The 14,374-nt window shown below is 49.2% G+C and overlaps 5 protein-coding genes across 5 annotated transcripts; 2 read left to right on the forward strand and 3 right to left on the reverse strand.

Moving 5' to 3' along the window:
- Positions 1 to 268: 268 nt before the first annotated feature.
- On the reverse strand, positions 269 to 1,126 carry BO87DRAFT_308342 (alpha/beta hydrolase; the record flags this gene model as incomplete). The annotated part of the gene is made up of 2 exons (XM_025619429.1): positions 269 to 652; positions 716 to 1,126. The coding sequence occupies 2 exons, from the start codon at positions 1,124 to 1,126 to the stop codon at positions 269 to 271; spliced, it is 795 nt and encodes a 264-aa protein (XP_025479641.1).
- A 1,371-nt stretch (positions 1,127 to 2,497) lies between these two features.
- Positions 2,498 to 3,029, forward strand: BO87DRAFT_425942 (uncharacterized protein; the record flags this gene model as incomplete). The annotated part of the gene is made up of 3 exons (XM_025627333.1): positions 2,498 to 2,527; positions 2,586 to 2,652; positions 2,722 to 3,029. 3 exons carry the CDS (start codon positions 2,498 to 2,500, stop codon positions 3,027 to 3,029), a joined length of 405 nt encoding a protein of 134 aa, XP_025479642.1.
- A 297-nt stretch (positions 3,030 to 3,326) lies between these two features.
- BO87DRAFT_386660 (uncharacterized protein) lies at positions 3,327 to 3,845 on the reverse strand (the record flags this gene model as incomplete). Its single annotated transcript, XM_025624770.1, has 3 exons — positions 3,327 to 3,622; positions 3,677 to 3,755; positions 3,816 to 3,845. The coding sequence occupies 3 exons, from the start codon at positions 3,843 to 3,845 to the stop codon at positions 3,327 to 3,329; spliced, it is 405 nt and encodes a 134-aa protein (XP_025479643.1).
- Positions 3,846 to 6,524: 2,679 nt separating this feature from the next.
- On the reverse strand, positions 6,525 to 8,210 carry BO87DRAFT_396941 (carotenoid oxygenase family protein; the record flags this gene model as incomplete). Its single annotated transcript, XM_025625274.1, has 5 exons — positions 6,525 to 7,184; positions 7,235 to 7,372; positions 7,421 to 7,797; positions 7,847 to 7,970; positions 8,025 to 8,210. The coding sequence occupies 5 exons, from the start codon at positions 8,208 to 8,210 to the stop codon at positions 6,525 to 6,527; spliced, it is 1,485 nt and encodes a 494-aa protein (XP_025479644.1).
- A 1,588-nt stretch (positions 8,211 to 9,798) lies between these two features.
- BO87DRAFT_459038 (general substrate transporter) lies at positions 9,799 to 11,982 on the forward strand. The gene is made up of 5 exons (XM_025628916.1): positions 9,799 to 10,252; positions 10,294 to 10,695; positions 10,781 to 10,852; positions 10,913 to 11,198; positions 11,253 to 11,982. Exons 1-5 carry the CDS (start codon positions 10,046 to 10,048, stop codon positions 11,636 to 11,638), a joined length of 1,353 nt encoding a protein of 450 aa, XP_025479645.1. The 5' UTR covers positions 9,799 to 10,045; the 3' UTR covers positions 11,639 to 11,982.
- Positions 11,983 to 14,374: the final 2,392 nt, after the last annotated feature.

Consider the following 14,374-nt stretch of genomic DNA (forward strand, 5'->3'; position numbering starts at 1 on the left):
CTAGCAGGTTGCGCTACTTCCTCGTGCTTGACATGAACCTTTGAATAGTTCTCCAAGCTGATTGTGAGATGGCTGATCTCAGGATCTTGGTCAGATTCGTTGCTATGATCACAGGTGCTAATGTGCTCTGAAGTGCTGAGATGTATCACCAGTAGGGCATCGTATCCCAATATTTGGATGATCATAGTGGACATATTATATAACATGGTTCAAGCTGATGATACAATTTCGAAGTGTGCATAGATAGAAGTACCATTCAAAACAGATTTTAACACAAATCATGCGGTAGAAATACCAAACCAGTGGCTTTTTCCAGTCCCTCCTCAACCGATTTTTGGACCAGCACGGCGACATCACGGGGCATGCTCAAAAAAGGCGAATGAGAAGAGTCCAGGGTCCGGGTCGTAACGGATTCCATTGTGGCGATCATGTTCTCCTGCATCTCCAGTGACAGAGCGTGGTCCTGCTTGGCTTTGATATATGTGCATGGAATATACTTCCACGGCTCGTAAGTGTTGGGTACTTGGGAACACCCCGCTGTTATGGGGAGGAGCTGAGAGATCCAGTAATCCTGGACGTCGCTGGGTAGGTCATTGTAGAAGAGGTTGGCCGGATCGCTGATGGTCGGATTGTTGGCATAGATAAAGTCACCCTGGTCCACCAACTATTCAGAAGTGTTCACGCAGAATGGCTCAATTTACTTGACAAAACCAACCTTAATCTCCCAGAAGGAAGGGGCGACTCCACCGAAATAACCGAGAAGAGTTTGGCCTTTAGGGACGACAAAGGCTGCAAGGTATACAATCATAACAATCCCACCTGGCTTGCCAGCCGCACGTCGCTCGGCGACGCCCAACCCTTCAGATGCGCCCGAGGTAACTGCACCTCCATAAGAGTGAGCTACTACAGTCACGAAATGGCCGTTATCAGCGAGATCCTCGATGACGGCGTGCAGACTCGCCCTGTCATCCACCATGGTCTTCAGCGGGTGTGCGGTGTTGCCAATGGACGGATGAGCAACAGTGATGGCGTTTAGCCCCCGGCTTGTCAGTTCATCCTGCAGCTGGCGCATACAGGACGGCTGATGCCAGGCACCAGGGACAAGGACAACGGTGGAAGAGGCCATGATGGATATTGGACTGCTTGAAATGGAGAGGGGAAAGCGAGGAAGTAAAAAAATTGAAAACATATAGGCCTGGCGGGGTATTCAGGACCAGAGCTAATTTGAACCCAGATTACGAGTTTTTGAATGGCCGGGTCATCCCGACTTTACCCTCCACCTCATGGCACTAGTATTGTGGTCGTTATTGCGGCTATCCACGCACTAGTCCCGCGATTCCCACAGAGGATGAAACTAACTTGTTGGAGTAATCATCATAAAATGGAAGCTTTCTCAGACCATGCGGGAATGATATGTATTGCCTAGAGTGTAGGCAAGAATTAGCAAAATCTGGACAATACTACTGATATGATGGTGGTGAGGGGAGAGGGGATATACTTTTGGGACCTTTCGAGGCCTGCATGAAACCATGGATGCCTGCATGCCTGGCACTTGCAGCGCGCCTTTCCTTTTTAGGTCAGCGACGGGCCAATCAATCACCCTTTTGTTAGTCAGTAACTCAGATCTCGGGCAGATTCTCGAATCTCGATCGATTTGCAACTCACCCCTGCTCAATAACATCACGCTATTATAGCCAGTTCTTAACAAAACTGGGCCTAAGGCTACTAGTTCACCTTCACCTAACTAGGTCTTACTTTGCACCCAAGGAAGTAACCAAACCGAATGATGACTTGCTAGACAACCAATGACACTACTGACGTCTTATGCAAAGTTCGCCTTGCCCATCAAGTCGCCATGTTTTGTACGAGTAGCGTAGTCCCTTCCATGCCATGTACTCAACATTGGGTTTGATCATCCCACCGTGCAGCATGTCTGGGACAAACTGATAATGCTGAACGGACAAAATGACAACCCTTACCTTCCCATTCTCTGGCACGTGTTTGCGAAGTGCCCTACGTGAGTTCACATGTAGCCCTGTGTCGAGTTCCGAATGGTATACTACTCTATGAGCTGATAAATCTGGTCTCTCCTGTATCCCGCCTGCCCATGCCTACTAAGTCTCTTTCACAGAGAATTGATTGACTTGTCTACTTTGGCACCGCTGTTTCCGGCTTGCCCGGGAAACGAAACAGTGACTGCTAGCCAGTGAATACTAGAGTCTCACATCTAAATGACCTGTCTTTCTTGGGCTGCTGCGTCGGAATATCTCTTTGCACAACAGACTTGATCGCCGCACCCCTCTCCAATCAACCTACCTCCACCAAAGGCTTGTTCACTTTGGTGCATCTCAGCTAGACAGCATAATAGCTTCTATATCTTGTCTCAAGACTTTCTCCGCTTCGCCTACACTTAAACTACCTCACACACAATAACCTCTGCTACTCCTCACCTCAAGCTCTCCCCTTACATCACATCCAAACTAATCAACCATCGACCATGCGCTGGACCCCAGAAAATGAGGAACTGGTACCGTGTCCCTGAACAGATACCCAATCATCACATTCTCTAACCCAGGAAACACCAGCTATGGCGGACCATTTTTGAAACCCAGACTCTGACTCTAGATTTAGACAAGATTGCCGAAGGCTGGCGTAAGTCCATTTCACCTTCTTCCCTCATATGAACAAATATCAGGAAACAATGGATGCTAACTACAACAGCCGGTGATGATAAACCCACGGCAAAGGCCCTGAAGGAGCACCTAGCCAAATATCGCAAGGGGATCAAGTCCGGTATTTCATTCAGTATGAATTGGAAGCGCCCTGCCGATGATAGCTCTGCTACACCAACGCCCAAGAAGAGACGCGCAACCAAGAAGGTTAAGGAAGAGGAGGTGTCAGACGATGGGCCTACCACACCGACCCCTAAGAAGAATCGCCAGACAAAGAAGATGGTCAAGGAGGAGGAGGTATCGGACGATTCTGGTGTTGAGGCTCATATCTCGTCTGCAGCGAAGGACAAGAACTAGGGCGTCATGGCTGTGGGTTATGATCCCGTCTTGACCTACAGGCTGACTGTCCATAGAGATAATTTGTTTATCCTAGGTCGTTTTTGATGTCTTTACATGGCGACGGAAGTAAATTAATCGTGGAATCACTTAATCGTATGATGCAGTGCTTATATCTTCCTATTGCTACTATCTCCATCCATCAAGCAAGGTCTATCCCACCAGCATTCTCCTGTCCCCGTATGTAGATCAATACAAAATGCCGTCGCCCAGAGATCCATAGGAAGACATAGATAACGGCCGAGCCTTAGCAGACCATCATTCCATAGGCTCATTCTTAATTTCTGGCTTGACCTTGATTTCAGCCTTTCCATCCTCATTGACGGTAGTGGCATCATCCTTCTTGACCTCCGATTTGGCAGACGCAGCAGCAACTGTCTTGGTCTTCTTCTTCGCAGGGGTGGCTAGACCATCTCCCTTACGCTTCCTTGGGGTTGTAGTCGGGGTGGTATTAGCAGTTCCACCACCAGTGCCAGTGGACGCTGCTGGGGATGCGCTGGCTGCCTGCTTCCTGAGCCGTATCATGCGCTGCTCAACGGCGCAGGAGGTGCAATCTATGTTGGTCAGTATATATCCTTCATTTAAAACTGAGAAAGGGCAGAAAGTACCTCCGCCCATATGCGTAGCTAGTTCTTGATAGTCGACCTTCAACTTTCCGCGCAACTGATTCAAGACACCCACGAAGAGCTTGAAACGTTAGCCTTGTATATAACCGTGGCACATAGTATGTGAGGATAACTGGCTTACCTTGGCGTCTGCTTCCGACGACCAGATCATCTCAATATCCCGACTCGGTTGTAAATTATGAGAGAAGGGTATGGAAGTAGTTCGTGAAAGGTGATGAGGTGAGAAGTACAGCGAAGGATCCGAAGCGGTAATCGAGGATAGACAGATCAAAGGAGAGGAGTATCTGAATGGGAGGAGAAGATATTTTGGAGGAGTAGTGCTGTGTTACTGGTCAGACTTGGATATGAATCACACTGCTACCAGGGCGACTGTTAGGCAAGAGAGTCTAAATGTGAAGAGTGAGAAGCAAACAAGAGATCTAGTAATGGAAACTGGTCTTAGTCGCCGTATCTTCTGTATTCGTCACTAGCTGGTCGGTGGCCTCCTCTTCACACTTTATTCACTTCAGAGATCTCTTGGCCTATTGAGAGAGCCAAATATGAGATAGACTTGACATGACTTGGTGTTACTAGCGGTTCATGGTGCGCAAAAGCAAGCCAAGGGCAGCCTTGTTATGAAAGATACCTGAGCATCATTACCAGACTGGCCCGACTCTACATGTATGGTGGTCCTGCATTTCCATGTTCTCAAACGATAACCACTCAATGTTAACTAAAGTCAACATATCATGACTGACGTCAAAGCAGCTCTCAGTTCATGTCCCATAGTGTTGTGCATCACACATGATATTTCCCTGGTGCCTCAATGTCTCCATATATGCCTTACATCTCAGGCAGGTTCCCCGCATCACCTGGCCCGATCGGGCAAAGGTCTCCTCTTTCTCCGCATTCCCCCAAGCCTTCTTTGGATTTCCAGCCTATCGGCCAAGTGACAGCTATCCTTGCCCTCCGATGATGGACACGCTTGAGCTTTTGATGAAATCGCGGACAACGCGGTCACAGTCTTGTGCACGGTGCAGAGGTACGTCCCATCAATCCCATTTCAAACGGTGATTATCAACCTGCTAACGCCGTGGAAGATCATCATATTCGCTGTGGGGACCTTTATGGCTTCACAAAGTTGGAAAAGCGGCTCAACTAACATCTAAGTGCAATAGGCAGCGGCGATACACCATGCAAATCTTGCAAAAGGACTGCAGCATCGTGCAACCGTGTCACCTCGGAGCTTCGTTTTCGACCGACGACTCGTCCAAAACAGGCATACGATTTCTCATCTGATCAGACATGGGTTGGCTCCAGCAGCAAGTGTTTGTGAGCCACATCACAACGTATATGCGCCATCCCTATCCTAACTGTTCGCTCGTCCTCCAGGTCGGTTGACGTATATCGACATGACTCCACACGTGAAATAGGATCATCCGCGTATCGAGCCATCTACAATCTGACGACAAATTCACTCACGAGGCAGGGCGGAGAGCTACGTCCTGCTCGTTGTAGATTGAGTACCAGTTCTTGCCAGGAAGACGAATTTCGAAATAATCCTCATGGTGCCGTCTCTGAGGCGAGCAGCCCCAACAAGAGGATCCCAAGTCGCCCACTACGCCAGTCCTAGCGGACACCAGCAATTTAGGAGTAGCAAATGAGCCTGACAAGGCGTTGCCCGATCCAGCTGGTGAAACTGAACGGGCCGACATCCACTGGGGCCATTACATGGCTTGCCCCACACCGAATCAGTCACTGCCTATCTCAGCTGGGAGGAGACATGCTTGATTCGACACTTTGCGGAAAACCTTGCCCAGTGGGTAGGTTTGACAATAGATCCCATCAGTGCCTCTGCTGACATGAAGGAAGTTTGAAACCAGCGACCGCGACCGTCATTCTTCCCTAGTCGTCCCCGAACGAGCGATGTTTTTTTCCGGTTCTACGCTACGCCGTTCTCACAGCATCAACTGGGCATTTGACTCGGCTTGCCTCGTGCAGAAGAGAAAGGAGTAAACCTGGCTAACGCTGTCTTATTACGTCTGAGCACTGAAGCAGCTATCCGGTATCATGATATTTGCGTTTCCCACTTGTTTAAGATATCCAAAGAACCCCTTGAGGAATACAATAAGGATGTTCTGATGGCGGCGACTATTCTACGCTTTTACAAGCAAATTGCGGGTACTTACCATTTGATACCCTTCATTCCTGCTATATGGCTGAGTAATGATCAACTGAAAGGCTAACTTCAGCTACAGCACCCTCGATAGGTCACTCTGATACATATCTCAATGCTATCAAGTTCGTCGTTAATACACAATGAATTAAGACTCTCTATACATACCAGAATATCCAGGGCCCTTCGCCGAATCCCCACATTCACTCTACACCGTACCTCTCCCTTCACCATCCAGCCTGCCTCAGTGCTTTAAGCCAAGAAATTTGGAGTGCTTTTCTGCACCAGCGCTCGTTTGCGTTCCCTGTTTGCTCGAGCAATAACTATATTCTTTGAGACATAGCAACTGAATCTATCTGGGCCAATAGAATCTTTGTTTGGGTGGCCGACTTGTTGATCTTCTGCTTTGGCGACCACAAGCTCCCATCCAGAGCAGACGGTTGTGTTAGTGTCTGTGGTGCATCGGTATGACTTTGTGCTGTCTTCTCCGGAGTGGAACATATCTCGCCATGAAGCAATTTGAATCCGGGCGAAATGCCGATGAAGATCTGGCGGAGGGGTACTGCGGAGTGAACCAGCTGGCTGCGAGGACTTTGTATATATCTGGCGACGTAGAGCAAGTAGATAACGTTCTCCACCCTCTCATCTCCCATGCGAATCACAATAATTCACAACTTATACAGACTGCATATCACTACTATCGACCCAATTTCCATGCAGACCGGGCCGAAGCCGAACCGGCAGAGGAATAACCGCCCTGGCCTTGCTGAAATCCGTCAAATCCACCAGATGCAGCTCGCTTGCCATGGACTCGTAGTTATTGACCAGAGCCATAAGGTATCCGTCTCCTTCGATGGAAGACCCTGCTTTCGAAATGAAAACTGGCTCTTGCACCAGATGTGTCCGACCAGGGAAGTATATCTCTGAAATCCCAGTCTGTAAGTCCACATGAGCTAGAGTATTATATAGAGGGTACCCGCCCCCGAGACGAGGTCCTATGGTTGCAAAGTCAGTGCCCAGGGAGGGATCCATGAGATCGAAGAAACAGTGTTGATGCTTTCGTGTGGCGAAGCGATCGTCTATCCTGTAGAATTCACTATTGCCGGTATGAAGGATCTCGGGGTCAGGCAGTTTTTCACTTGTTGTGTTCGGGTCGATTGTGAATCGCATCAACTGCGATGTGATTGTGCTGGGCTCGGGTGCTGACCCCTTGCTGTCTGGCCACCAGAAGAATACGTTCTGTTTGCTGATACCGAGGTCGAATATAACGTGTCCATTGTGGTCTTCGTACGCGTTGAGAGTATGTCCAGGAAAGGAATTGTCCCATCGGAGCCACTGTTATAAGTCAGTGCGCTGTATGAAGAGTTGCACGGAATGGTAGCCACCTTAATGTCTCCAGACTTTGGTCCCCGTCGAGGGATGACGCCAATATACAAAGGGGTTTCGGGACTCCATTGCCAGTGTTCCCCGCCATCCTTGAGGCGATCGATGTCGCACAGTTGGGGAATAAGCGGGAAGAGCACCTAGTGGTGTTAGACATTTATTGAAGATCTAATTGACTTGACACTCACCCAGTTCTCGGTCACCGCAAAGTCATGTATCATGGCACAAACAGGCGCCACAAACCAGCAGATGTCGGAGAAAGACCCATCTGGCCTGACCTGGTAGTAACAAACATCTGGTGTGCCATCACCCTTTGCCTCGTAGCCAAAACAGACCATTTCGCCGGTCTTCGGATCAAACTTGGGATGTGCCGTGAAAGTGACACTTGGAAGTTGTCCTTCGAAGTCGTACAGACCTTTTGTCTCCAAAGTCGAGGGATCCATCGCATATGGTGGGGAGTCTTCCTTCAGGGCCAACAACTGCCCATTGAACAAGACAATGTTGGTATTTGCTGTGCTACGGATCTTGAACCGGACGGCATCTGTGAACTCATTCCGATATTTTCCTGTACCAGTTAGCAAAGCCTAGTAGACATAGATTGAGGACCGGCATACCAAGAAGGGCTTTCCTTGCTTCTCTTTCGCGCACGAATTTCTCGGTACGTACGAACTTTTGTTGCCACGATACACTGCCATTGTTGATCCGAAAGGCGCTAACATTCCCATCGCCATTGAACCACTAGTTCTTTCAGCACATCCGCTACAGCATACCTATGGGGAAGTAAATACAAACCGGATCATCTTCGATGAAGGGTGGCATCTGGGGATCAGGCATTACCCGAAAGAATGTGCCGTCAATATCATTTGGAGTGTCTCCATAGACCTCTAGATTGTTCACCTCGCCCTCAACCCGACATGGCTTCATAAAAGCCGAGAACTGCGGCCTCTCGGGAAAGTGGAGGGTCTTCGGAAGAGACATGGAGGGAGTTCTTAGCTTCCAACACTCTGTATACAGAGGCAAATATCACAATCCGGTACTGATAGGCAGACTGCTGCTATGCTTCAAGAAAGTGCTTTTCTGCATTTTATTAGCAAATACAATTGTTGAGGCGCCCTGGCTAACTTTATAGGTAGGCGAAGCATTGCCGAGTTGCGGGCTGCGCACATCAATAAAGCCGATCATGTTGACTCAGCGGAGAACCCCCACTCCGGGGAGGGGCAGGTCTTATATTAGGTCTCAGATGGATCAATGAATGAAGTCATCCCAGGGGAGAGACAAGGCAAAACAACCCGGATACTAAGAATAGAGGCCGGGGAGCAGGAGATGGGCGATGACTCAGCGGAATAAATATACCTCCGAGCAGCCGGGACGGGCTGGCTTAGTCGTCATAGTATCATTTCATACTAGCTAAGTACCGATCATCTGTAAAGTCCCTGGACATCCTCGACAAGATGAGATGTCTTCATTTCTTGACTATTATGTCACAACTCACAAAGCATGAGCTTTCAATGTGCGTCTCATGGATTCTGGGCTGTAAGGGACCCCCCCCTCACGAGAATATATATTGGGTAATGCTGCCAGTAAATGCTATTGAATGCATACCAACCAATACTATTGCATCATCAGTCAGATGCAAACTGTAACAAGAACATCACTGACATTGATCTGCTACCTCCCGAGAATATGAAAGATATTCTTAGGATTACAGTCTACACGTTCAAGGTTCCCAGCCTTGCTAGAGTTGCTGGTACTGACCGACAGCCTACCTCAATCTGCTGACTGGCACAACGGATGAAAGAGGTACATGACGATATCTCAAAATTGAGTACGATACAAACCACTTTTGAGATCAGCAAAATATACCAGATTTCAATATGCGATGGACTACCGGGCTACCCAAGGGCAAGTGCCAGGGCGACTAGTGTCCTAGCCACCACGGATTAAATACCCAGCAGGGTAGGCAACGACAAGGACTGGATTTTACTTCTCAGTCTGGGGATCAAAGTAATGTAAGGCTGCTCTTGTCAACATTTCGCTGGGTTCTTGTTTACACAGGGATACTAGTCATTCCATACGTGAGCCTCATCAACAATGTCTGACCCCTCATCTTCCGAGAAGCGAGTATATGTGGATTTATCTTGCCGAATATCCTCTGGCGTACGAGATAATATACGACAAACCGGGGAATATACAGAGGTCGAAACCGGGCGACTGAGGGTTAGGAGTGCTCATGACTATAAGGTCGGACCCAAATAACTCAATGAAAGGCGATCTTGAGGAACCCCGAAGCACATTACGGAAGGTGGTGACTCAGATGGCCCAGCAAAAATGGCAGGCTTGGGAATAGATGATGGCATCCATCATGACTCCATGCCTGACTTGTCAGTGACGCCAAGTCGGTCTCCATCACAGTGCAAACCGGGCTGTTAATTGGCCGATCCGATGTTTGGCAACATTATCTCATGGGAAAATATTGCTGCATTCGGCGAACAGCGAACAAGGCAAGATGGTCGGTCGCATCCAGTTCGTCAATTGGGGAGCATTGCCAACGAAGATAAGACAAACCATCGGTTGCTCCCCGCAAACCTCCACCGAGCTCCAATGAATGATGCCCCTCCGGATCGACACCCCAGGTGCGGGGCGGCGTCTCAATTGCTGGCATCGAGGAGGCGGCTCACGAGGATTAAGTATACCCATAACTACTATCCGGACCTGTTTCCTGCATAAACTCTCAGAAGGCATCCTTCTGCCGTGCAGCACACATTTATTTCATTCTTGACAGGAGGAGCTCTCTCAATAGCACAAAATCTACAATGACCAAGAAGGAACACCCCGAAGAACTCGACAAGAGTTCGGCAGTCCATGATGAACATGCCGACATCAATGCGCTTGCTCTTCTATCCTCGGATGTGAAGTATGACGCTGGAAAGCTCAGGGACCTTATCCACAATCCCTACGCCTTCGGTGCTGCCCTCTTGGCATCGTTCGGTGGTTTTTCATTTGGCTACGGTAGGTCCTTTGTCCACCTACACTACGGCCCAATTGACATGTTCTAGATTAGGGGGTCATATCGATCATTCTCGTCATGTCCCAATTCCGACAGCAATTCCCCGAAACGTCCCCCGATCATGCACACGACAGTTTCAATGTGGGACTTATGACTGGGATGCTGGAATTGGGGGCTTTCATCGGTTGCCTGTCCTTTCCTGCCGTCGCCGATCGGATATCTCGAAAATGGGGATTGACCGTAGCCACATTCCTTTTCGTGATAGGTGCCACCATTCAAACAGCCGCGCAAGATTATGCTACAATCGTGGCCGGTAGATTTATTGGGGGGATCGGCGTCGGCACCCTGGCAATGGGCGCCCCGTTGTATATATCCGAAATCTCTCAGCTGTTTGGCGAAATTGCGCAAACGGTCGCCGCAAGACGAGAAGGTGCAACTGGAATAGAAAGGAATCTTGTCGGAGGTCCGATTCCAGCAGGCGCTCCTCGAAAGGGAGTATTCTAACTACGCTCGTTATCCGCTCCTTGTCGGCGTTAAACAGTGGGTCGATCTCTTTCGGCCAAAATACCTCAGGAAGACTGTTGTTGCCTTGGCCATTCCATTCTTCCAGCAGGTATGTGATCCACTGATTGCAGTGGTCCTTCCCCGTGATTTCAGCTCCTGACCGATATAGTTTTCGGGGATCAACGCTTTTGTGTATTATGCGCCCACATTCTTCGAAGCCCTGGGACAAAGCGACAATAATTCACTGATTCTCTCAGGAATGGTCAATGTCTGTCAATTCGTCGGAGGCGTTCCGATGATGCTGTATCTGGATGAAGTGGGGCGGCGTAAACTGGCCATCTACGGTGGAATAGCCATGGCAATCCCGCATCTCGTAATGGCGGGGTTAATGAACCGATTCAGTAGCGACTGGGCTTCACATCAGGCAGTTGGGTGGTTCTGTGTGGCCCTGATTTGTAAGCTCTCAGCCTCGAAGGCTTCTGCGCAGTGACCACTGACACAGGTGACAGACCTATATGTGCTCTCCTACAGCATCTCGTACGGTCCATTGGCATGGGTCCTTCCTGCGGAGGTGTTTCCTAGCTCCAAACGTGCCAAGGGGGTTGGTGCCGCTACGGGGATGATTTGGTTGGCCAACTTCATTATCGGGGTTGTCGTGCCGGAGATGCTCCTTAAGCTCGGATGGGGGACGTACCTCTTCTTTGGAATTTTCTGTGTGGCTGCCGCCGTATTTTCATTCTTCTTGGTTCCAGAGACATCGAACAAGTCGTTAGAGCAAGTTGCCGCGGTATTCGGTGACGAACTCATTGATGAGGAGCGGAACCTGCAAAGCCGCATTGCCGGCGGTGTGTGGCATGGCTATGGCAGTCATGCGGAGAAGGAAGCGCGGGTGTGAGTGAGTGGGGTTACCTCGCTGGATGGTGGTCGGGGCCAATGTTTGCGAGAGCGAGTCGTCCCAGCGAACGGGGCACCCCCTTTAAAATCCGCGGATATTGTCCATTGTAGTCCTATCCCCACCTTTTGATCATAAGAGCACAATGGCATCGTTAAGAGGTGAGAGAAGCACTAAGAAGGGGTGATATCACCGCGTGCATCCGACCAGGTTTTCCTATCCCTGCAAATTGTGGAGAGGGACAAGGGGGGATAGAAAACATGGAGACCCACTGCTTATGGAGGCATGAGTAACATCCCATCATGCCGTTCCCCGCATCTCCGCAATAATATGTTTTCCATCCGGGTCACTGCAGGGCATCGTCAATCTTTTCCATTAGTAGTAGATTGGGCAGCGCTGGTGGGTCCGGGGATGCCCCGGATTTCGATGGATGGCAGGAGGGATGCCGGGGTCGTCCCACAAGGTTATGAGAGAAGAAGACATGGGGGTTATCAGCCATGGGGGAATACTTGGTAAGCATTTCTAAGAGAGAATGGAATCTGACAGAAAGAAAGAAAGAAAGGAAAGAGAGAGAAAGAGAAAAGAAAGTGGACGAGGAAGAATCAGAACAAGAATGTCTGCCGTGACCGCCACACTATACCTTTTTTGGGACTGGCACGGGATGGAACACCCTCAGTGGATACTATAGTAGTATTCGTGGTGGTTGAACTATACAGATAATGAAGGTGCGAATCATGGGACAGAAGAGATTAGCAATTAAACTATCTAATTGAAGGACCGAAGACATCTAATAACTAAGACCGGTATAGGTAAAGGTAAAGCTAAGCTAAGGAAAGGGGGGTAGAGGAGGGCGAAAAGACAGTGATGATGCACGCCAGGACTAAGCAAAACAAGAGGAAAAAGCAAAGCCCCATGGTCGGATAAACAGACACGGACGGGGTGTAGGATAAAAAGACAAGGATGTCGAAGCTATGCGCATTGGAAGTACTGAGGGGAGGAAGTAGCAAGAAGCGAGAAGGAGAGAGAAAAACGCCCATTCCGATAATCACCAAGACGAACATGTCATAACATCTTTCCCATGCTAGCTGCGTATGAGGGAGGCCTGGATATATCAAAATCATGGTACAATGAGGATAATCCGTCCGGTCCACTGTACTCCACGTATCCTCCTTTATTCCTATAGCGGCACTGGTTATAGATTCTATAACAAGTTCTTCTTTGGGCGGTGAAGTGATGGCGGTGTGTAGTGTCCGTATTGCAGATCGCGAAAACGGCGTTGGCAAATCTGTACGTATTGCAACGGGGTGAGGTGGATGATTCTGCGGGCGGTAGCAGTAATTGAGTTGGTACAACTCGGCTGCATAGCACACTAACGCTTGCCCAAGGAGGCACCGCGTTTGAACAGATCACATCTTCTGGAGTCTCTCGATTCGGGTGGAAGATATCCATACCGGACGCCCGGTGTTGGTCTTGCTCCCTAACAACAGTAGGTTCGGGTAATTCTGTGTTAAATGTCGTGGTAGAAATAGAGTTCGTTGTATAAGGATGATATGAATGAGCGTGTGGTTCATAAGGATGATGAGAATGAGCGTGTGGTTCATAAGGATGATGAAAATGAGCGTGTCCCATCAACATGGTCGGTATTTTTAGGAGGGCGACGATGAGACATGCCAACGTCAAGAGGGAATACTGGGACTGCTCCATGTTCGATGAGAGTTCTCAGCCTGTCTGATTCGCGGAGGGTCTTGGGAAAAGTCTCAGAGTTGGTGACAAGGTACGTTTCAACTTCGGACGGAGGTATGGAAAGGAGCTCAGAAAGTGAACGAACAGTCAATATCACGGTTCCCAGACCTTCGATACGACAAGCAAACCCTGGCTCCACGGTACCAATGTTAGCTGACATGGCGAAGATGGAGAAGATGATCGGGGATTGAAGTTGTGTTAGGCGAGGAGACGGAGTAGGAGGCAAAGGAAGAAGGAGCAGGCAAGAGAACACAACACCATCTTTATAGGCAGCAGCGGTACAGTGAATGCGACGTCATAATGTGTATTCAATTACATAGACGTGTTTATTCAATGACGAACCCTTTACTGCTACTAATTTCTCTTGCGCCTCTATCCGTCAACCCTTCGTCACGATAGCGATACTGCCGCTCCGCGACGCCTGAGGTATGGGCAACATCATCATCTTCCCCTCAATGGGCACACAACGTTATTATTCTTAAACCCTCTGCATCAGCACTGATGATGTGCTCTTCTTGACTACCCCGCTCGGTCACCTTCCAACCCGGTCTAGGCGGGTGATGCCTCGAACGGACTTGATTCCATCACACACCATCCGATGCCACGCCCTCGTCTCGGGGTGCTTCATCCTCCACTCATCGCTACATTTGGTCCACACAAGTGCCGAGTTCCTGGGCCGATGATAGAGTGGGAGCACTTTCAATTCTTTGGTGCGGCATGAACCGTCATCTCGAGTCCAGCGACCCGATGAATAGGGCTCGTCGACTCTCTTCTGGGGCCCGATCGCATATAATAAGCGTTGAACCTAGATTGTGATACCCAGCAGCTGATTGGCTCTTAGTAGGAACAACAGGAGACCAAGCACACTCGGACCTACTAGGCCTCATGGATGACGCCATGCCATATTCCTACGGTCAGACGACCGGAAAGTATAATAGCCTAAGTGCCTAAGCCAAGCCGGATGTTGTATGGAGAAAGAGAGATCTTGATTCGCCT

This window comes from Aspergillus neoniger (assembly GCF_003184625.1).
Source record: "Aspergillus neoniger CBS 115656 unplaced genomic scaffold BO87scaffold_16, whole genome shotgun sequence".
Taxonomy (NCBI): Eukaryota; Fungi; Ascomycota; class Eurotiomycetes; order Eurotiales; family Aspergillaceae; genus Aspergillus; species Aspergillus neoniger.

Excerpts from the sequence above, each read along its gene's own strand:
- BO87DRAFT_459038 (XM_025628916.1), top strand. The coding sequence starts at position 10,046 with ATGACCAAGAAGGAACACCCCGAAGAACTCGACAAGAGTTCGGCAGTC. Across the intron at positions 10,696-10,780 it reads CTGGAATAGAAAGGAATCTT|TGGGTCGATCTCTTTCGGCC; the intron begins GTCGGAGGTCCG and ends GGCGTTAAACAG. Across the intron at positions 11,199-11,252 it reads GTTCTGTGTGGCCCTGATTT|ACCTATATGTGCTCTCCTAC; the intron begins GTAAGCTCTCAG and ends CACAGGTGACAG.